Consider the following 23,559-nt stretch of genomic DNA (forward strand, 5'->3'; position numbering starts at 1 on the left):
AACAGAGCAGTATTTGCAGCTGTTGAATTTCACCATGTGTTTTGGATTCAAATGAGCCAAGCACCTGCAGCCCAGCTTCCTGCATTTTGCCTAATTTCTACCTGCTGTCAAGGTTATGCTTACTCCCTACTAAAGCTGAGCTAGCTTAGGAAAATATTACCCACCACTGGTGCAACGATGAAATCCAAACCAGCCACAATTCATCTACTTGCAGCTTTCCACATGGAAAATTTTATACACGGAGGCCTTGATTCCACATGAACCAATGGATGCAAATCAGCAATGTGATGTACTGATATAAACTTCTCTTGCTCAGTGTTGCACCATAGCTATTGACCATATTTTATAAAACCATCCAGCAGACATTTTGTGTTAGAGTATCATTTGAGGGGGTGGAGGGAGATGAAGATGTAAAAGGACGCTGTCAACTTAAAAAGTTGCATGACTCTAAAGATAACGAAAAAATTACCCCTATGAGTTTGCGTGCTTGTATTTCAGTGATTTAATTATGAAATGTTCTATTTACAAATAGGGACATGGAGTTTTTTATAGATTCTGTTTGGCTGGCAAGGGGTAAGCTGGATTTTTGCACTTCTGGTGTCATCAGAAAAAAAGGTTCTGCCAGTCATCGTAGGTGCTGATTGCTTGATACTGTAGCATGTGCGTGCCTCCCACCCATTAAAGTATTTATTCTCATACAACCCTTCTCAAATAGGGATGTACAATTATTGGCATTCTAAATGCGGAGAGACTAAGTGACTTGTCAAAAGTCACGCAAGAAGTCTGGTATAGCAAGGAAATTGAACCTGCATCTGTTGAATCCTAGATAATTAGCCCAACTACTAGATAATCCTTCCGCTCAGGAGGAGACATAATAGGAAATGGGTGCAACACCAGGTATGTAAGATAGGCAAGGCCTAATACCATGTGTGCTGTTGTTGGAGAGGTGGGAAGAAATCAGGGCTGTAGCAGAGGTGTGAGGGATCAGTTAACGGGAGCCAAAGAGTGAGTTACAGGTGAGTTAGCAGGAACTCAGTCATGCTCCTGTCTCATCTTTACATTAGGGAGCACACAACAGCCCAAACCAGAGCTGACAGCACAGGGAGGGATTGAAGTTTCAGGGCTATCGCACAGGGCTGTGACAGAAGGAAAGGGATGAGGTAGTATAACAGCAGCTATGGGGCTAGAGCACCAGCCTAGGCCTTAAATGACCTGGGCTTTATTCCCAGCTCTGCCACGGGCTTGCTGGGTTACCGTGGACAGGTCACAGCCCTGTTTTGTGCCTCAGTTTCCCATCTGTAAAATGAGCATGACAACTCCTTTGTACAGTGCTAATGAAAGGTGCGCTGTAGGAACGAGGTGATTTTGTTATTAACAGGGAGGGCGAGAGACTGGCAGGCCGTAGATGAAGGGGCAGCAATCAGCAAGGTATGGGCCTGGGGTAGATCTAGGGAAGGAGGCGTGGACGATGGATAGGGACTGAGAGGGGCTCAGGGCCTAGCCCGGCTGTTGTAATGCTCGGGTACTGGGACAGTGGCATGGGGGTTGGGGGGGGCTAAGGTATGGGAGCATCAGGGTCGGTGTGTGTGGGGAGCGGCTCAGCCCGACTACATTTTCCCTCCAAAATCTACGCAAGCCAGGCCGCGTGCCGAATCTGCTGATCCGCCTCCATCTCCCGGCCCGTCGCAGACCCCGTGCCAATAATAAAACCGGGGCCGAATACACCTGACAGGGCCGGGGGCCTGTAACTGGGGCCGGGCCCCACCGCAGGGCTGCTCGACTGGCAGGGCGACCCGTGGCGAATCTACCGCCGCAGAGATCCCAGCTTGGGCTCGCGGGCTGTTGTCGGCTATTCCCTCTCATAGCAGCTTGAGTGTGGGGCGTCCTCCTCTCTCCCCCCCCCTCCGCGGGGAGGAAGAGGTGGAGCCGAACCGCCGTGATGGTTCGAACGGACCAATGGCGTTAGACGGGCCGCTCAGTCGGCCAATGAGAGAAGGAGGAGGTGCCAGCGGGCTAGGTTGTACCGCCTCTCCGTTCAGCGCATATCCTCGGCTGGGCGAACGCGACCATTTTGCGGGGGGGGGAGGGAAGCGGCGAGTGGCGGGGACCCAGACGGAGGGCGTTGGGAGAGGGGAGCGGGGACGGGGAGCACCTTCCGGCGGGGACGGGAGCGGTGGCTGCCGCGGCGGAGGGAAAGGCGGTTCCGGCGGCGCGGCCCGAGGCTCTGGGCCCAGGGATCCCGCTTGCTCCCGGGAGGGAGGGGACGGGTCCGTCACCGAATCGAGGCTCGTCGGGTTCCCCACCCCCCGCCTTGGCCGACATCGCCCGCTTCGGGCCCCGATTGGGTTGGAGAAAATGTCCAGGCCGGTCAGGTGAGTCTGTGGGGGGGCGAGCGCGGCGGTGAAGGAGGCCCCACTCCCAACCCCCGTCTCGTGCCCCGCGTCCCTCCAGTGCCCCCCCACCCCCGTCTGCGGGGAGCGCGGGACGGGGGGACTAGGCCCGGCCCCGCTGCCTCTGGGACGGGACGGGCAGGAGGCCTGCTGCAGGCCACGCCGAGGGGAGGCAGGCATGGAGGTCGCGTGCATTGCTGCGCACTTTATGGGGGGGGGAGGGACACATCTTTGCAGCGTGCCCTTGTGCACCCTGTAGGGGGAGGCTGCTTGCTCGGCGGAGGGAGGGGCGGATACATGCTTGCAGCGTGGTGCTCTTCTGCACCCTGTGAGGGGCACGGGGAGGCTACATGCGGGTTAGGGGGGAGGAGCGTCTGCCTGCCCTTCTGCACCCTGGACGAGGACGGGGGGGAGGAGGACTCTGGAGCTTGCAGCGTGCTTTGCCCAGGCTGGGGGGAGTTGCGTGAAGACAGCATGCTTGTGGGGGGGGGAGGGGGCGTGGGCATGCATCATACCTTGTTGCACGCTTGATGGAAGGGTAACGTGTAACGTGCGTTGCTGCAAGCTTATTGGGTGGAGAACAGGGCATGCAGTGCGCTCACTGGGAGCTGTCCCTCATGTTATTGCTCGGGGGATGAATGGTGAAAATTTGCAGCATGCCATGACCCACTTTAAGGGGAAGCATGCGAAGTACGTGGATGCAGTGTGAGTGATTTAACACGTTCAGGGAAGAGGCATGCAGTATACCTTGCTGCATCTGGTTAGGGGGGAGGAGGAGAATGGCAGGGAAGGGCAGACCGTGCTCTACGGTTTTCTTGCGAGGGGGACATGCGTGCAATATGCCATAATGACCGCGGCTCCGAGTCCGCTTCCGCTAGACACTGCTGCCGCCAACTGGCCTCACGTTTGGGGGAGGAGCCAGGAGGAGCCGCCCACCTGGGACAGGCGGGGAGCGGCATTTGAACACACTCCCTTTATTTTTCCTTTGCCGTAAAACAACGTTCCTCTTAGAGTGGGTTTCCTACTATTCCCCAATCCCCGAGAGACCTGTCATTAAATTTTGGGCTCGGGAATGAGGAACCAGTGAAGTTCGTCCCTAGTCAGGCTTTCTTTTCCCCAGTTCAAAGGAAGGTAGGTGGTGATGCTTATACTTACGTTAGATGCGGTTGGGCCTGGGTTCTGATAGCACAGAGTTTCCGGGGAGTATAAACTACAATGCTGAATTGTGATACGGTGGCAAATGTAAAATTCTGTGAAGTTTTCTCATGGTAATGATTGTAGCGTGCCCACAGTGATTAATATTGTGCGTAGCATTTGAAATTGTAGTGTAAATTAATGATGGTGTCTTTCCAATCTTAGGTTTCAGAGTAACAGCCGTGTTAGTCTGTATTCGCAAAAAGAAAAGGAGTGCTTGTATATTCTGCAATTTCCACAGTATACATCCGATGAAGTGAGCTGTAGCTCACGAAAGCTCATGCTCAAATAAATTGGTTAGTCTCTAAGGTGCCACAAGTACTCCTTTTCTTTTTTCCAATCTTAAAATATGGCAAATGCTTAGTTTGTGGAAGAGGATTGTAATATGCATTAGCTTGACTTCTTATTTAGAATAACAAAGATAATATGAACTATACAGGTTTTGTGCCTTTTAAAGGTGGGATTCAAGTTTGTCTGGTCTGCAAAGCTTTTTGCTGAATGTCCCCAGATGGGGAGGATAAAAGGGACATTCAGTACACTGATAGTTGAAAACTAATCTTAGCTTTCAGCTCTCTTGTGTATTTTGACCAGTAAGTTGTGCATGCCAAGATAAGGGTGATTATATCTCATAGGTCAGGTCTGACAGTAATTGTCCAGGGTCCAGAAGGGTTTTTTCCTTTTGCTTTATGAAACACTTAATTGCCCAGCTACATTAATAGGGTCTGAAGCATTCTTGGCCTTTTGCAAGACAGGATGCTGCACTAGATGGATTAGTGGTCTGAGCTTGAATGACAATGCCTCTGTCCTGGAATACAGTGATGATACTACTTTGATGCTCAGTGTGATATAGTATACATTCTGCTGGTGACTTAATTGCCAGTACTGGAACCTGACTACAGGTAAGGAACGTGTGTGTTTTTAAAAGTATGGTTTCTAACGTTTTTTTATATTAAATAACCCATAATTCTTTATTATAACCAATTTTAAACAAAAAAAAATTGGGAAACCATACACAGTTGTAAAAGATGCAGCTTGGCTTAATATGTGTAAATGGATGTTGGTCTTCAGAAGAGTTCAGTGGGATGTTAATAACAGAATACCTGCTGGGATGTTGCAAAATTGGAGCCAGCAATCCACAGTCTGGCTGGTCTTAACAGGCCTATGAAAAATAGAAGATAAATCTTCAACTGCAAATGTGTTCAACATACCCCTTCAGTGTTAGTTAATTGGAAAACTGTACATAATTTTAAACCTATTGGTTTGAAATATGTAGGATTTACCTGAGGATTGGATCTGTTACTGCACTGTTAATGAGACTAGGGGGTAAGGTAATATCTTTTAGTGCACCAGCTTCTGTTGGTGCAAGACACAAGCTTTAAATTTTATGCAAAGCTCTTCTGGTATTGTTAATGGGAGATACAGGTGAACTTATCCAAGGTGAGCAATGATGGAATATTACCATGTTCAGTGGTCTGTGTGAAATGAATTCATGGTCTCAGTTCGCTTCTGGCTGAACAAGTATCCATCTAAAAAATATCACCGTAAATGGAATATGGGGATAACCAATAGTGGGGGAAGCTTGAGCTGCCACTTTATTCTGCTGGTGTCAGAGTAACAGCCGTGTTAGTCTGTATTCGCAAAAAGAAAAGGAGTACTTGTGGCACCTTAGAGACTAACCAATTTATTTGAGCATAAGCTTTCGTGAGCTACAGCTCACTTCATCGGATGCTGTTTCTGCTGGGGATAGACCAGGAATGGAGTCTTAGAACTTTTAGTAAGTAATCTAGCTAGGTATGTGTTAGATTATGATTTCTTTAAATGGCTGAGAAAAGAATTGTGCTGAATAGAATAACTATTTCTGTCTGTGTATCTTTTTGTAACTTAAGGTTTTGCCTAGAGGGGTTCTCTATGTTTTGAATCTAATTACCTTGTAAGGTATCTACCATCCTGATTTTACAGAGGTGATTTCTTTACTTCTATTTACTTCTATTTCTATTAAAAGTCTTTTTGTAAGAAAACTGAATGCTTTTTCATTGTTCTCAGATCCAAGGGTTTGGGTCTGTGGTCACCTATGCAAATTGGTGAGGCTTTTTATCCAACATTTCCCAGGAAAGGGGGGGTGCAAGTGTTGGGAGGATTGTTCATTGTTCTTAAGATCCCAGCATGAAGTGAGCTGTAGCTCACGAAAGCTTATGCTCAAATAAATTGGTTAGTCTCTAAGGTGCCACAAGTACTCCTTTTCTTTATTCTGCTGGTAGTTAGAGGACTTTGGTCTCAAAGCCTAAATCAATGCTAAAATTGACTTTTAACAAAAAACTAATTTTTTGTTAAATTTGCAAGTTCTTCCTTTTCACAGGCATCCAAAAAAACTAGCACCAGACCTCGTGTTTTTTGGTGCCCTGGAGTGAAATACTGCTTGCTTACTTGTATTGATTTTGCTGGCACCCTTCTTCAAAAATATGCGTATATGTATCTTGCGGGTGTACAGTGATGCTAATACCAATATCAATAGAACATTGCAAAGATCAAATAGTAAAGGATGTTGTTCTAGGATCTTTACATAATATGACAAACAATTTCTAAGTAACATCCAGGCCATTTACAGCACATGGTTATATCATCTCATATTGATCTTATCTATTCTGATGTGTAAATTCTTAGGTGCTGTTACATTAGATGGCTTCTATAGTTCCTTGTATTATTAAATCTTGTATGTGTGTTTGAGAATTTAAAATTCGGTTTGTGTGTGTTTTTAAAATTAATGCAGTGCACTTCTGGTCACTTTTACTCGCACATACAATGTTATAGAATAAAATGTTGCAGGCAGATATCTAAATCCAGTGTGTTTTAAATAAGATCTTTTAAAATAGGAACATATGTATTGATTCAGAATTCTGTAAAACTTTGAATTTTACAAACATTAAATTTTGGACCTAAGTCTAACATTCATGTCCCTTCAATGGTAAATATTACCCTAAGGCTTTTGTTCGTTTCGATGTTTACTGCTAAGGTGGTACTCTTGCCTGAGTGATAGGGGAAGTATTCTCCTACTTAGAGGTGTTAATGTCAAAGCTTACATGCGACCATGTAACTCCTAATACTATACCTGGGCCATCTAAGAGAAAAATGCTCAGACTAAGGTGGAGAGCTTCTTGAAAACTTAATTATAGCTTTCCTGCTCCCCTTTTCCTTAGAATTGTCCCTTTCCTTGCTTGCCCTTCAGAGTGTGATTGATTATTTGTGGTGGTGTCCACAATGGGCCAGTTACTCTTCTAATAGGAAAAAAAAAGACATGATCCCAGTGCTGAGGTGTTCATGCTCTAAAGAGACAGGCAAAGGGTAGTGGTAAGTGGGTACAGCATACATAAAGTAACACCCAAATAGCACGTGGGACTGAAAGGCAGTTGTATCTTTCCTGTACTTTTATCCTCATAATATTTCTCCTTTGTTTCCTAAAATGTTCTTCTCAGTAGTTGGCTTAAATGGAGGATGTGCACCAGGCTGCTTAAACTGTTGCTGCATAAATCACTTAATTTTTTTTTAATGGAGTTGCAATTCAGACATATCCCTAAAATTTCAAATACCACCATCAGTGCCCAGTCTTGGATGGCTTGTTGCACCAAGTCCAGTCCTAAATGATCACTCTGTAGTTGGAGACCTCTAGGCTGTCAATCTTGTTTGAGTACAGTTATGTCATTTTAAAGAGAATTGTACGCACTAACACTTATGTCGGTATAACTGATGTCACTTAGGGATGTGAAAAAGCCACCCCCTGAGCGACATAAGTTACGCTGACCTAAGTGCCGGTGTGGACAGTGCTATGTGGATGGGGGTGCTTCTCCCGCCAACATAGCTACCGCCTCTCAACGAAGTGGATTTATGTTGATGGGAGAGCTCTTTCCCCCTGGCATAGAGCGTCTGCACTAGCAGCGCAGCTGGATTGTTGCAGCTGTGCCCTGTAGCGATTCTAGCATCGATTAGCCCTCACACTAATAATGAGTTGTCTTAGGCAATTAACTGTTGTTAGGCATAAGCATTGGAAATAAAGATTTGTTATAAGTTTTGTCTGTTTAGTTAAGGCCAGAAATATAGCATTATATTCAGGTGTGGCAAAACAAATACGTATAGAAATATTTCTTAGACATAAAACAGCAATATGGGAACGTTTCCCTGTGCTGTTGTTGAAACCAGTCTACAGCTGCCCTGTCAACTGGATGAGAACCGGAAAGTGAAACTGAACACACTTCTGTTTAGCAGTCCAAGCTGAATGGAATCCAAAAAGGCAGTAGCATAAATTGGTGAAAAGCTTACCTATGTTTTTATAAATATTTCATGTTATTTATAATGGTGTTAGCTGAACGCTGAATATTTTTTTGAATTACTTACCTTAACAGTCCGATCAGTCTACCTAATTAGTCTCGCTCATATTTTATTCTCTGGCATCACCTGAGAGGTAACTGAGTGTTTCTGCCAGCACTCATTTAACAAATTTGCTAGGCAGTGTTGCAAGTTGCTGGCTTTTTAGGATTTACTCTTCCCCAGCTGCCAGGGCCATCCCTAGGTGGTGTGGGGCCTGGGACAAGAAATTCATCTATATGCATATACTTACCTAGTGAGGCAACATTCAACACTATACACAAACATATTGTCCTGTGCCTTGGAAGTATTGGAATGCCTTCTGTGTTCTAGCGCCTTCTGTCTTCATGACACCCTTGCCATTTTTCTGCCAATGGCTGTTAGAGATTGTATTTATGCTCACCTTAGATGATACAAACATGATGAGGGGATGGTAGATGCAGTGAATGTTGGGCCCAGAATAAGAATGCTAGACTGAAGAACAGTTTGTGTTTGACTTGAGTTTGTAGAGACAACAGCTATAGTTAAACAGTCCTTGAATGTTTGTGTGCGCTCTTTGCACCTGTTCTTTTGAGAAGACTCCTTTCCAGAAGTTTCTTTTCTGTATCTGCCCTCTTATGTCTCTGTAGTCATTCTCTCCTGCAAGGCAAAAAGGAACAGCCTTTGCTGTACAGTTGTCTACAGATTTCTATCACACTTCCTCTAAAAATCAATATTGCTGTAGACAAGGTAATGAGGGAGCACAGTAGGGACCATCTTGCTAGCCCAACCTGTAGGGCTTAGTACTTGGAAGCAGGAAAGAAGCTTAGAATGTTTTCATTATTTGCCTGACATAATATTTTGCATTTTATATGTGTATCCTACATTATATTCTAATAATATGAATAAGCTAGGTGAAGCCCTGTATGACTGCTTGTTTCTTTGCAAGGTGCTTATCCTGCAACTTAAACTGTGCTCAGTAGGTCAGTGAAATGTGAAGACAATTGTCTTGTGAAATTGGTAGACTGAGTGTGCCGCAAAATTACCCTCTGTTTTTGTTTTAAGGGGGAAATGTCTGTTCCACTCATGCACACAAAATAAGGGGATGTGTACCAGATTAACCTTTGTCATCATGTAGTGCTCATGCTTCTCTTTAAGTATTTTAAAAATATAAATCCTTGTGCCACTTCACAGCAAAAAAGCTGAGTTGGGCCTAAGGAAGGCTAATTGTTGAAGCAGAAATTAGAAGTTGAGTGTTTGTGGCCTGGCCTCTGCCCTTCTCAGTGAATCTTGCCAATGGTGTTATTCCCAAATTCATATTTTACAACAGTCAGACTATAGATGAGTGGGCAGTGTGATACATTGCAGCTGTACTTAAAATCCCCTCTTGTCACTTGCATTGGATTCAACATGGCAAAATTCTGACTGTCCACCTCTTCAATTTTTTTTTTTTTTTTTAGGGGGTTATTTTAGTGTTGGTTTAACTGAATTCTGGTACTTCCTCTTTCTCTAAGGCTGTTCCTAATAGCTATGAATTGAGGTTCATGCAGAGAAAGGAAGCTTAGAAGGAATTTGAAGGGGTTGACAGCTGTAGTTAAAGTATGCTTTTAGGGGTATCCTTCTAGCAAAAAGCCTTGCCAAGAGTACACTGTATTAATCTCAAAGTGCTGCTCCTTTCTGGAAAGTGCATGTAAAATGGCACTGTGTGTTTCTGTTTGTTTTAGTGGCTCCACATCAAATTTAGGAGGAGGCTGGGAGGAGGGAGTTGTGGTTCAGATGCAGGATTGAGTCTCGGAGCTGCTTTCTAATCATAGCACTCTTCCAGTCTGTGTAATATTGGGCAGGTCACTTAATGTCTTGAACATCACTTTTGCCATCTGTAAAAGTGAGATAACTACCCCACCTCATAAATGCATTTGTGAGGATAAGTTCCTCATAGCTTTTGGATTTCTGATACTGCGGTGATTGTCATAGAGAAGCCTATGCTTTTTTAGATTTATTTATTTGTTTTATTTTTTAAAAGGACTTTCCTAGCTGCTGCTTAACCTAGGATCTAAGTCAATCACTGGCATTAGATAGCAAAGTCAGAATCTGGACTGCAACTGGAACTTCATTAAGAATATTATTTTATGAGCCTGAGTAGAATCCAGTGAGCACTTGTGTACTTGTATTGGTTGTACAGGGCTAATAGAACTGAAAAGTAGTAATACCTCATCGCTAACGTAAATGGGTCAGATGCTGAATATGATCTCTACTTAGATCTCAATAAATGCCATTTTTATAGCGTTTTTTAGACTTTGGTCTACTAAGTACAGGTCTCACATTTTCTAAGCAAATGAAGAGGAATTGGGAAGTGTCTGCCAAGTCATTTCTATGGTATTAGCCAACCAAATCTGCCAAGAATTGGCACTCATAGTTCATTGTTACAGCTATAACTACTTAACTTTTCTAATCCAGCATAATGGTTTTTTATCAGACTTTTTGAAACATGCCTTGTACCTCATTTTGTTCTGTACTTTTTGGTGGTAATGTACAAGGAGAACCAGAAAGGCTTTTCCCAGAAAAGCTTTAACACAAGAAATACCATGAATGTACGGTGTAGTTGTCCCTGACATTGCTGGGGGTGTGGATTAGGTATGAGGGCAAACCTTAACTAAGTGTTTCCTCAGGGGAGGTTGCCAGATCTCTGTCCCATAACTTCTAGGAAGGATAAGAGCCATGGGGAAGAAAGTGAAACTAAGATGCAGCATCCATGCTCACCTCTCCACTCAAGCATATTATGAATAGCTTCTTAAAACTGTCTTTTCCTTTCTGGGGCTCTTGATAATCAGTTCACCACAGGAGCAGCTCATGTTTGCCGGGCTACAATCTCAAAATAGCCAACTGGCAGGGCTCATTGTATACCCAAAGAGCCCCTAATGGAAGCCACGCTGAGCTACTTGTTCCCTCGCTCTCCAGAAGACTGAGTAGGGAAGTCTCCACAGGAGAAGCTGTGTGGGGAGTGGGGCACACCTCTGTCAGAGTTCCGATAAAAAGTTGCTCCCAACTGCAGCTTCAGTCAGTGGGAGGGGTAGCGATACGTTGAACTCACAAAGGTCCAGTGTAATATTTTTTTTCCCCCGAATTTTTATTTTATCACTGAAATTAAGTTGGTGTTAACCATGAGAAACGAAAATTTTAAACATGACTCAAAAAAACCCAACTTTCACTCTTAACGTGTGAACTTTCAGTTTTGCCTCATTGTTCTCTAGACATTATGAAGCCTTAAAGGATAGGTGGAAGCTGCTTTGCTTTTTTTAAACCTTTCAGGCATTCTTTATGTATCCCAAAAGAAATTAAAAATGTGGGGGAGGGGGCACAAGTTTTTTTCTCTTCCTTTTCAAGGACTGATTTTCTTAATCTTGAAAATGCTATATATGTCTGCTTGGCATATTCAAATATTTTGATTGTAGGAAGAAAAGGAGTACTTGTGGCACCTTAGAGACTAACCAATTTATTTGAGCATAAGCTCAATAAATTGGTTAGTCTCTAAGGTGCCACAAGTACTCCTTTTCTTTTTGCGAATACAGACTAACACGGCTGTTACTCTGAAACCTTTGATTGTAGGCTTATTCTGTGAAGAAACTTCAAATATAATGGCCAAAGGACTGAAATGACAGGCTTTGTCACTGTTATCTTTTATTTAAAAAAACAAAAATATTTACAGTTTTCCCCCTCACTGTCCTGTTTAAAAATTCAGTTGGAGATCAGGTCAAGCTTGACAAAGCCCTGGCTGGGATGATTTGATTGGGGATTGGTCCTGCTTTGAGCAGGGGGTTGGACTAGATGACCTCCTAAGGTCCCTTCCAACCCTGATATTGTATGATTCTATGATCACTGAATTTTGTGTAAAGAGCAGCTAATGCCCCATGGGAAACTTTATTTTTGTACAAGCAATTCTCCCTGTCTTGATGACACCTGTATTAATGGCATGTGCATGACATTGTGAGCATCAGTTCACCTGCTCAGTGTGTACCTGGAGTCAATCTTTGATACTGTTTCTACAGCAACCATTTCACGTCTGAGGCTAAAGATTTGGTGGGGTATACAGATGGATGTAGGAACTCCTAGGTCTGGTCTAAACAAAGTTCCACCTGTTTCAGGCTATGCCTAAGGCCTGTGTCAGTAAAACTTGGTCACTCAAGGGTGTGAATGTTCCACCTTGCTGAGCAACATAAGTTACACCGACGTAGGTGCTCGTGTACAGCACGACATCAGCAGGAGAGCTGCTGCTTGCGGGGGTGGGCTTTTTTTATGAGAGTCTTCACCAGATGCGCTGCAGCGGCACATCTGTATCGATACAACTACAGCGCTGTACATATAGACATACCCTAACTAAAGGTGTTTGTGGTTTTTTTAAACTATTTTAATTTAAAATAGTGCAACTTCTGGATGTTGCTAAACCCTAATACATAACTAATGTAACAAATGCAGCCTCAATAGGGAGGTAGATAGAAAATATTATATTTCTAACATTGACTAAACTGAATGTTTCCTGACCTGCGAACATGTTTTTTTAAAAGGGGTAGTGAAAACTCACTTTAATCTTAGGGTGCTACCGGTGTTTTAAAGATGGTTCTCAAGAACTGTGGCTGAATAAACTACAGCAACACAATACTGGATACGATTTCATTGCAGAGTAGAGGAACTATGTATGCACAGGTGAGGGTGGTTCTGTTAATCGTGCTCTTAAGCAGCACAAAGAATACTGTTCAAAAACCCTTTAAAAAGGAAAGTGATGGATACCCGATAGCAATCTCTAATAGAAACTGGAAATTTTTACCTTTTTTCATTTAAAAAAAAAAAAAAACTCATCCAGCCTTATAAATCCTAATGGCTCCAGAGGAAGTTGTTAGAGCAGCGGTTCTCAAACTGCAGGTCGGGGCCCCAAAGTTGGTCGCAATCCTGTTTTAATGGAGTCACCAGGGCTGTTATTAGATTTGCTGGGAGCCGAAGTCCGAGCCCCATGGCTTCAGTCCTGGATGGCAGGACTGAGGTTACAGGCCTCCAGCCTGGGGCTGACGCCCTTTGGCTTTGGCCTTCCCACCCATGGCGGCAGGCTCAGGCTTCAGTCCCCACTCCTGGCATCGTGTAGAAATTTTTGTTATCGGAAGGGGGTTGCAGTGCAATGAGGTTTGAGAACACCTGTGCTAGAGCGTTGATCCTGCATTCATTTATGACTGTTAAGATATAGATAGCTGAGTTTCTGGAATTGTTTTTAGAGTTGCCCGTTGGAGGTGTTGGTGGGTAATGACTTTGCAAACTGTGAATTCTGCATCAGAAAACGAGAGTGGTGGTGGTTTTTTGCTAGTTTGAAAGGGCTGTCTTTACGAGATCATAAGTTGTTAATTAAACTTAACCCTTTCTTTTTCTTTTTTTTCTTTTTTTTCACAGGAACAGGAAGGTGGTTGATTATTCACAGTTTCAGGAATCAGATGATGCTGGTAAACTATTATATTCTTTTTCAGAAAAAAATTACAAAATTTTCACTCTTTACCATGGCCGTGAATTGATAAGGGTTTGAAAATGTAGTGTAAAACTATTTTAATGCTTATATTGTGACAGCTTCTAAAGGCCTTTCTTGATTTGTAATTGGCAGAATCTTCCTGAAATTACTTCCTCGTATTTTACCGCAGCCAATTTATTAGTTGAGCCTACCACACAGGCTTTTCTGTGAATCATCTTTTTTTTTAGTTATTTGCATATTCAAGTGAATTAGATTATCCGCATGGCTTCCAAAAATATCATCATGTTTTATTTTCTTGGAAAGTAGACATGCTGCGGCTCTGCTAATTGAGGTTATGTTGACACTTAGTGGAAAGAGAATGTGACTGAAGTTTGCCTAGTTCTTAACTGCAGTACTATTGGTAGTATCCTGTAATCGTTGTGCATAATTTGGTACTTAAAAGATTTTGTGAAAGACCTTACACCTGTCTGTTCTTGTCATCACAAGAACACACGTCCATAAATATCTAAAGAGTGGGGGTTTTTTTGGAGCACCTAAGATAAGAAATAGGTGCAAATTTTAATGGATTTGTGTATAATTCTGAATATAAAAATGTAAGGTTCTGATTTTCCATAAAACTCAGATCAACTTTTCTCTTGTCGTGAAGCCTTTTCTGCAGTATTTCCTATGACTGCTGCATCTTAAACTTGTTAACTTATTATATGCAGTTTGTAGATATACAGGTTGAGTATACGGTGTCACTTTTGTAAAGTTGAATTGAAGTTTTGAAGACTTGGGGTTTTTGACAGGATGCTGATTTGACCTCGGTAAAAATGACATGGATTGGTAACTTTAAATATACTTGAAGAGGTAGTATTCTATTGGCTATTTGGATTGCTGGAAGTTATAGTGTAGTTCACTTTTCAAACCCATTTCCTCTGCTGTACTGTCCAGATGAAGATTATGGAAGAGATTCAGCCCCTCCAGCCAAGAAAATCCGTTCATCTCCCCGGGAGGCTAAAAATAAGAGGCGGCCTGGAAAGAATTCTCAGGAGGACAGGTGAGAAGTTGTTTCTGTTACTTCTGATAGGCCAACATTAGCTAAACCAGACTTGCCATGTAGGTTGCAACAATCGTAAGTGATGTGCGCTTCATTGCACTGAAGCCTTCAATGCTAGCTGGTATGGTGATGGGCTTTCAAGGTGTTCTAGAAAGAGTAAAGAAATCTTAGTCATGGAATGGTTCCTTTCCCTTGCATCGAAGGCTCAGTTACTTGAAGCTTAGGGTGTATAGGCATCTCCAGTTAAATAGTATCCTAGCAGTTTGAAGGAGGTCTGGCAACGTGTGGTACTTGTTCTCTTTTTCACCCTATTCGACATTCTTCTACTCTTCAGGTGTAGAGAATCTGCCTCCAGATTCTACGTGAATTTCCACTTGCAAGTGACTAACTGGACATTTGAAATTTATTAATGGAGTCTGCTGTCTAAGGCAGTGGTTCTCAAACTTTTTTTTTCATGGACCACTTGAAAATTGCTGAGGGTGTCGGCGGGCCACTTAATAATCTTTGCAAATGTTGTTTGTACCATTAGCTAACTATTGTAAAGCACTTTGGATAAAAGTGCTATTAAAAAAAATTATCAAGTTTTTTTGTTCTACAAATAGAAGCACACAACTCTTTTTTTTTTTTTTTTTTTTTTAATAGCAGTAATACCTTTCTAATGCGATGGATGTACCATCTCTCCCCTGCCGCGGCAGCCCCCAAACTGGGGAAAGTCACCTCTTTCTCTGGCTGCTGCAGCTCTGCACATCCCTAATTCCTTCCTCCCTCCCACCCCACTGCCCCCTCCCACCTACCTCCTATTCCCCCTCAAGGCCACCACCTCATCTTACATGTGTCTTCTCCAGGGTCCAGGCACCTAATTAGTGGAGCCACACCTGCGCGGCTCCACTAATTAGGTGGGTGGCCCTTCATTCTCTCGTGTGTGGCTACCCAGGTGCACGCCTTAGAGGGAATTGTCTGCAGACCACCTGAATGGAGCTCACAGACCACTGGTGGTCTACAGACCACAGTTTGAGAACCTCTGCTCTACGGAATCCCATTAATGTGGTTTCTGGGACTTTTTCTCCTAAATCCTGAAGGCCTGATAGATCCTACAGCCTTCTTGCTGAGAGGGGGAAAAAAGGGCAGAAAGGTCCCACAAGAAGAGCATGTTATGTCTGTGCTACATGTGGCAAACCCATTCTGTGAATCTGGAAAGGTGCAGACTCCATGTTGTGTAATAGCAAATCTTATTCGAGGCATAGACCTCCTAGATCCCTTGGACCAATAAATGGGGCTAACCAGAGTCAAAAGAGCATTGGAGTAGCGCATCTACTGTAGAGCAGAAGTCTTCAGCAGAACTCTAGGGTCTGTTGGAATGCAGGACTGGATCTGTGCTGAGTTGAAACATTTGAATGTATTGAGGGAGCCAGGTCATAACGCACACGATTGTGGGTAGGCATAGTCTGTGTAAGCTTCCTAAAATGGCAGGACTGTTGCTGACCAAGCCAGCAAAAGGGGATTGGACACTGAGGTTCTCTTCCTCATTCAAACGGGCATTGAAGCCAGGCATAAAGCATAGGTCACTAGTGCTTTAGCATTAAAATCACTTTCCAGAGCTAGGCAACTAGAACAGGAGCAAGTAGAGTCGCATGAGTTACAAAAATCTTGACACAGGACAAGAGTAGGTGGGCTACCAGTTTGAAGTATTTCAGTCTCTCCATAGTTTCATAGTGCTTTACAGTCATTGTTGGATCTGATGAAAAAGCCCCTCAACTATTCTTAGCAATGTTTTCTACAGAAGTGGAAGCATTAGTAATAGTGAAGACTTGTTAGTTCTCCATTTTCATAGTTTGTCTGGCCTTCAATGTGCTTCCAAAACAAAATATCTTACTTTGATTACTGAGATTTCCTTTACATTTCTGAGCAGCCAACCCCTTAAGGGAAGACCTGTTGAAAAATTACCTGCATCTTACCAGACAGGACAAAACAAGTCTCTTGACTTCTGCTGTAAACCCAAGGCAACCATCACCAAGAAGTAGTTGGCCTACCATGACTGGTTAGTCTTGGAAATCAAAAGTATGCCAACTATTTCTTGGTGATGACTGCCTTGGGTTTATCGTAGAAACTAAAGTCATGCCTGTGTTACAGCAGTGCAGCCGCAGTGCTGTAGTGTAGATGTTTCCTACATCGACAGAAAGGGTTTTGCCAAATTCACCTCTCCAAGAAGCAGTAGCTAGGTTGATGGAAAAATTCTTCTATCAACCTGGCTGCACCTACAGTCCCTGTTAGGTTGATGTAAGTTGCACAAGGTGAAAAAATTTTCACAGCCGGAGCAACGTAGCTCAATTGATCTAATTTTAAATGTAGACTAGGCCTTAATCTTTTTTTTTTTTTTTTTTTGCCTGATCCAAAGGGATTTTTAGTGCTGGCACTTCAAGCACTTTTGTACGACTTTCCTGGTTGGTTTTTGTTTTAGCCTTTGCTTGCGGGGTGCAGTGTTGTGAGAACTGCTGCAGTCTACTTGTGCTGCTGCTGTGTTGTCTACTTACCTGTGCTCCAGTAGCTTAGAAATACTGGAGGTCCAGATTGCTGTCCAGGACTTACTCCCAAATATTACCTGAATCTAGATATTTTCGGCCACTTTCAGGTGATATAATTTATGAGAGAAGCAGATGTGAAAGCACCTAAATGTTGATTACTATGAGAGCTGCTAGTTCTGTTCCTTCTCAGTGTGTGGCAAATATGAGTATCTGTGATACAAACTTAATTGTTGGTCCCACAAGACTTGAACTTGTAAACAAACTAGCTTATTCAGGTAATCAAAACATGCTTCAGAAATGTGTGGTGGTAAATTTCAGATTTAGAATAATTATGTTCTACAGTCCCCTAGCCATTCTTGCCATTGGCACAACCCTTCAGTAGTCTGGAGCATATTTGTTTCACCATTACTGGCTTTTACCTGTGTTTTCACCAGTCCTATTTAAAACTGTTTACTCCTAGGCTGGGTTTGCTGTGTTGGCTTTACATCCTTTAGCATCCAAAAGGAAGATCCTTTCACTCCATGTTGTTTCTTCTAGCAAATTATAATAGTAATTACTTTAGATTTCAGAGTTAAACAGTTTATTGAGCTGAACTGTGCAGCTCATTTCTCAGAGCTGTTGTTTCAGCTGTCAGTCAGTTTACACTTGCTTCACGATTTGAAGGTGGTTATTTTTACAACCATAATGACTAGATTACTTTTTTTAAATGGGAGCTTAGATTCTGAAGCACAAAGTGGCAGCCTTTTAAAGTACCAGTTCACCCAACTACCACCGGCTTACCTAGTACAGCAGGTCCATCCTCTAAAATACTGATAACACTTTCTCCTTCTCTCCTTTGCAGCGAGGATTCAGAAGAAAAAGATGTGAAGACCAAGAAAGATGATTCACACTCGCCAGGTAGTTACCCAGCTGCTAACATAACCAAGTAGGCTTGTTATAGGAATATCGTCCTTGTAATAAGAATATTACAAGGATTATATTCAAAGTAAAGAACTAACTATGCCGACAGGAGTAGTGTTCATAATACATCGCTCTGCCGTTGCACCTTAAGTTGGACGCTATCTTCACTTCTCCTGTTCTTTCTAGTTCTGGTGGACTAGACTACCAGATTTTCTTCCTTTGTGATATAGTACTACTGAGACAAGGTGGATGAGGTAATACTTTTATTGGATCAACTTCTGTTGGTGAGAGAGACAAGCTTTCGAGCGATAGAGCTCTTGCTCATGTAATGCTAGTTTAATACTTGGAGCAGGGAAGACCAAGAATGTTAGTCCACTATGCCTGCCACTCCCTTACGTCTCCAATGTATATGTTCCATTGAGAAGTATTTGAGACTTCATTTTGTCATCATTTTCTCCTAGATGAAGACTTTGGCAGCGAGGATGACGACTTAGGAGCAGATGATGGCAAAGCTGACAGTGACTATGAGAGCTCGCAAAAAAGTAAAAAAGCAAAAAAAGCCAAACCTGAAAAGAACAAGAGAGCCTCCAAATCCAGGAAAAGGGCTGCAGGTAAAGAGCGTAAAAACAAAGATTTTTCCCACTGTTAAGCAGCTGTTTCAGGTATGTTGCCCTGAAATCAGTACGGAGCTGGCCTAAATGTTGTGACTGAATGCCAAAGATCCAGAAAGCAAAATCAGAAGTTAGGAACTAAATATACTCTTTGCTCCATCCCTCTTGCAAGTTATGTACTCTTCCTTCCCTCCACACCTCCTTTAGATTAAAAGTATGAAAACTGCTGTCCTATGCCCCCATTTCCTTTATCCCTAAGCTTTGTGCAAGTGGCTCTTACATGGGAGGAGGGGAAGGAAGCTCAAGGATCGCTGGCTGGTGTGAAGCTGTTCCCTGACCTCACTCCCCTGCATTAGTACTGAGAGTCTTCTGCTTTTCCACATTTTTATTCAAGCTTCCGTCTGTCAGCTGGATGAAAATGAGAAGGGTTTAAATAACTTACTACAGTATTTCCCAGTTTATTCTGCTCTAGAATCACAAAAATATCTTTTGAGCACACAGTCTATAACCATCGTGAGTGAAATATTTTTACAGTGAAAAATATACCACTGTAATGCAACATTGACTTGAACAATTTGGGTTGGTGTTCAGTTATGTTCACTGTGGGAACCATAACTGTCATATTGTACAGATGAAGTAATCTGTACAACAGCATTTGCTATTAAATTTACGTTAATGATATCTGACATTTATAGAGCACCTTTCATTACAAAGGATCTCAGAAGCACATTTTCAGTAAACAGCACTCTGCTCTGTATTAAGAATGGGTTGGTGGAGGATGCTGGGGAAATACGCCTGTTAAGAAAAAGTGTCCTGGGGTTCTTTAGTTCATGGTTAATGGACAGGACCTCGAGGTTGAGCCCTTTCAAAACATATGCTTGATGTAGGGAGAATTTTGACCACACTCAAATAACCAGCTGTGGTAGTTGCCCAGCAAGCCTCGCAATTCTCCTGCTTTATCAGGAATGATTTGGCCTTCATTTTGCTCTTAGCCAGGAATATGTGGTATGTTGAGTGTCTTCATTGCAACATGGTGAATTTTGTGTTACAGAGGACAGTGAGGATGAGAAAGAAGACCACAAAAACGTGCGCCAGCAACGGCAGGCAGCTTCCAAAGCAGCTTCCAAGCAGCGAGAGATGCTTATGGATAATGTGGGCAGTGAGGAGGAAGAGCAGGAGGAGGAGGAGGCACCATTCCAGGAGAGTAAGTAGAGGGGGATTGTAATGAAAAACATACTAAAGCAGCTGTTTGGAGTAGTGTGACCCAGATGTAGTTAAGTTCTTGGGCCTTGGATGCAGACAGCTCACTAATGCATTCAGTGTTAAGGCATATCTGGTCAAGGGGTGAATTAAGTTTTAGCTGTAGTGTAGAGTGCATTTTTTTTATTATTATTATTTTTTTTTTTTTGGTCTTTAGCTCAGGGCAAAGAGGTGCATGACTCGATATACTATCCATTTACAAATTCTAAGTCATCACCATAAAATAGGTATCTTTACAAACCTTGTCGTCTGCTATGAAATATTTACAGATGATAAACTGAGGCACAGTGGTAAAATGACTTGCCCAAAATGGCACAGGTATGTGACAGCTTATAGAACTACGGTATCCTGACTCTTACTCCTCTTCCATCCACCAGTCTAACTGCTAGACCACTCTCCTTTCTTTGCACTTGGAAAAGATTTAAAGGCTTCTTCACAAACACACACTTCCTTTCTCTGTCCCTGCAGAAGATTCTGGCAGTGATGAAGACTTCCTCATGGAAGATGATGATGATAGTGATTATGGCAGTTCAAAAAAGAACAAAAAAAAGGTGGCTAAGAAATCCAAGCCAGAGAGGAAAGAAAAGAAAATGCCTAAGCCCAGGCTAAAGGCTACAGGTGAGCTTACTGGACGGGAAGCCACTTGCTTCAAAAAATGAGTATTTTTGCAGCTATAAGGATCAATTAGCAAAACTGTGTGTAAATGTCACTCTTTCCTAACTGTTCATCTACTTAAAGGAGCACTAGTCAGATGACTTTCCTCATCGCTTTTTTGGAGAATAATAAAGCATAATTGGATTTTTAAACTGCGTAGCACTTCAAAATTAACTAACAGCCTTGTGAAGTAGATAAAAATTAAATCAGTTTTACTGATAGGGAAATTGAGACAAAAAAAAAAGATGAAGTCAGTGGCAATGTTGGGATGAGAACTCCTGAGTTCTTAGCTTCCAGTCCTGTCTCTAGACCACTTGTCCTGTGGTGACTTAAAGTAGTTGACAGTTGGGCCTAACAACCTGGAATAACCGCTCCATTTATTTCAATATGCAGACCTCTGGATGTAGGCATAGCTATATAGAGGTGCACAGATATTCAAATTACTGAATGCATTTTTATTCCACTTTTCTAGCTGACCGTGAGCATGAGAAATTTTAGCCTAAAGGAAGCTTTTCCAGGCTTTTTTAATTTGTTGAAATACGAGCCTATGATGAAAGTGCCTTTGCAACCATAAACTATAGCATTACTACTACGACTTTACTGCACCCTCTGTTCTTCACAGCTACAGAGCATGTTGCAGAATTGTGCTTCAGAATTGCAGCTTTCTTAAAAATAAAAGCATGTTTTGTAACTTACACGGTTATGGAGAAAAGTTCAAAAGATACTTGGTTCATAAGGTAGTGTTGGCTGCTGGGAGCTTGGATTACTAGTGGTGGGATTTGAACGGTCTTGTTTTTTGGGGGGAGGGGATGCCCATGAGCTCCATTGTTCTGTGGAAGTGAGTTTGTCACTCTTTCCAAGATGCCATGTCATTCAGCTTTTGTGCTGCAGGTAGCTGCTTTCTTTTGATGCCACAGTGCTGCCATCCCACAGCTCGTTACATCTTGCAATTAAATGGTTTTTAAATGGTTTTTAGAAACACTTTTTTTTTTTTCCCCTCGAGTTCAGACTCTTAAATAATCTTGCATAAGAGATCTAAAAAGGACATTTTACTATCAGGCATCTGTCTTAACACTTTTTGTTTTCTTCTGAATGCCTACAAACGTTCAAATGGATCCATAATAAAATAGTAGCCTGTCCTAAAGTAATTCTTTCCACTCCAGGTAAGCTTCAGAAGACAGGCTTACAGCATGCCATTAACGATAAGTAGATTGGCATGCACTTGCTCCAAAGATGGTGCCTCTTTGCTTGTCAAAGCCAGCTGAAGTATGGGCTGAAATATGTGACAAACTCAAGGTGATGGACCCAAAGTAAAATGAATATCAGAAAACTAAAATATTGTCAGATTTGTTTCTTTAGTGTAGATAACTCTTCTGTAACTTGTGCTTCACAAATCTCTTTTTCTGATGTAAATAACTTCAGCTATGAAAGCGAGGACACCCTTACTTCAAAATGTGGGTAACATTGGGACTGCAATGAGTGAAGTCCCTCAAAATGAGGGACATTTGAGAAGACTGCAGAAGTTTGCTCTCTGTTAATGAAACAGATTTGTGATATTCACAAACCTAAGATGAAGGCTAACTCTGAACTGGAACACTATAGTTGCATGACTTTTGATATGTGATAGGCTTTCATCAAGGAGTTCTGGTGATGACTTCAACCAACAAATTGGAGTTTCATCTGATTGAAAATGAAAAGATGGAGTTCTTACTGTATGTGCCAAATTCAACACCTCTCCTACTGATTTGCCTATCCCTGACGGTCTCCTGTCAGCTTATTTGAAAGTAAATGAGAATTATGGACTTCTCTTTTCAGTTGCTTTCCTGCTTATGCTGATTTCTCATTGCTCAAGTCGTCCGTTACTTTGGATATGGCATCATTATCCACATTAACAGTTTGTTGCTCCAACAGCTTTAATGCAGGACTCATCTTTGCAAATATCCGCTTACAAAAAACAACCTGGTTTGATTTGGAGAATGCATTTTCCAAGTAGAGATTGTTTGTGTAAAGCTGTGTGAATTTTCTTTATGTAATTGCAGCTGATCTCATGAAACTGGTGCTTTGCTTTCTTTAGTGACACCCAGTCCCGTGAAAGGCAAAGGGAAGGCAGGCCGCCCCACAGCTTCAAAGGCATCAAAAGAGAAGACCCCATCTCCCAAAGAAGAAGATGAAGAGCCTGAGAGCCCCCCAGAAAAGAAAAAAAAATCAGCCAGCCCTCCACCAGATAAATCAGGGGATGAAGGGTCTGAAGATGAAGCAGCCTCTGGTGAAGATTAAATGGCAGTTTGGGGAGATTTTTTGTTTTTGTTTTTTGTTTTTTTAAATACGAGGAAAAGAAAACATACTTAGGGGTAGAACACGGTTTTGGCTGTGGCTTGACTCATGGGCTTTGAATGCTGTCTTTGCTTTCAACTGTTTAACACGGTATCTTTTTTTTTTTTTTTTTTTTTTTTTTTTTTTAAGAAAAAACCCTTATACAGTAATGTTTTTTGAAGTCACTGTTCTCTGTTGGCCATTCCGTTCTTGTCCCCCACCAAATCTGAAAGCCATTTAAAACTAAATGGATCACTTACTAAAAATATATATTTTTGAAGGGATGTTGCAGTTGTGAAGCAATAGCATCTGAGGCTGATACTTTAAAATTATACTTACAAATCATCAAGTAGCATAGATTTCCCAAAGCTGAAAAGGGCCTTTAAAACGACTGTTCCTTATTGGAACACATAATAAATTCATCTTCCATCATGTGGTTTCAGTTGACAAAAATTCATTCCCTCAGAAAAAAGGAGGTTAATGAATCGTAAACAGGAACTTTATTACCCCTATTTGAGCTTGTTGGGTTCATGCAACTGTTTTTAATAGGCAATATTCAGGAGACTTATAATAGTCCACCTTAGTGTTTCATCCTTTAGAAAGGACTTATCCAATAAGGACGTGATACCCTTTGTCTCTGGCTGGGTAGAATTGCATTCTGCTCTTGGAAAAGCGCATTCATTAGGCTTCAAACCTGCAACCCACCAACTGCTCATACCCATTACTCCTGTCACTCTTTTCATGGCTGGATATAGTTAGACAGAGCATGGGAGAGAGTTTTAAAACAAAATTTTAAAGCCTGGTTTTCTTCTGGTGGTATGGGAGTTTTTTCTTC

The 23,559-nt window shown here is 42.3% G+C and overlaps 1 protein-coding gene across 2 annotated transcripts; it reads left to right on the top strand.

Annotated features, from left to right (window-relative positions):
* The first annotated feature begins 1,941 nt into the window (after nt 1-1,941).
* NUCKS1 (nuclear casein kinase and cyclin dependent kinase substrate 1) lies at nt 1,942-22,847 on the top strand. Of its 2 annotated transcripts, none has more exons than XM_037884810.2 (8): nt 1,942-2,372; nt 13,353-13,402; nt 14,359-14,464; nt 17,828-17,883; nt 18,348-18,497; nt 19,549-19,701; nt 20,226-20,375; nt 22,486-22,847. In XM_037884810.2, exons 1-8 carry the CDS (start codon nt 1,957-1,959, stop codon nt 22,686-22,688), a joined length of 1,284 nt encoding a protein of 427 aa, XP_037740738.2. In that variant the 5' UTR covers nt 1,942-1,956; the 3' UTR covers nt 22,689-22,847. The 2 variants fall into 2 exon arrangements, with proteins under 2 accessions (XP_037740738.2, XP_037740739.1); XM_037884811.2 differs by lacking the exon at nt 1,942-2,372 and adding an exon at nt 12,515-12,620.
* The last annotated feature ends 712 nt before the right edge of the window (nt 22,848-23,559 follow it).

This window comes from Chelonia mydas, chromosome 21 (assembly GCF_015237465.2).
Source record: "Chelonia mydas isolate rCheMyd1 chromosome 21, rCheMyd1.pri.v2, whole genome shotgun sequence".
NCBI lineage: Eukaryota > Metazoa > Chordata > Testudines > Cheloniidae > Chelonia > Chelonia mydas.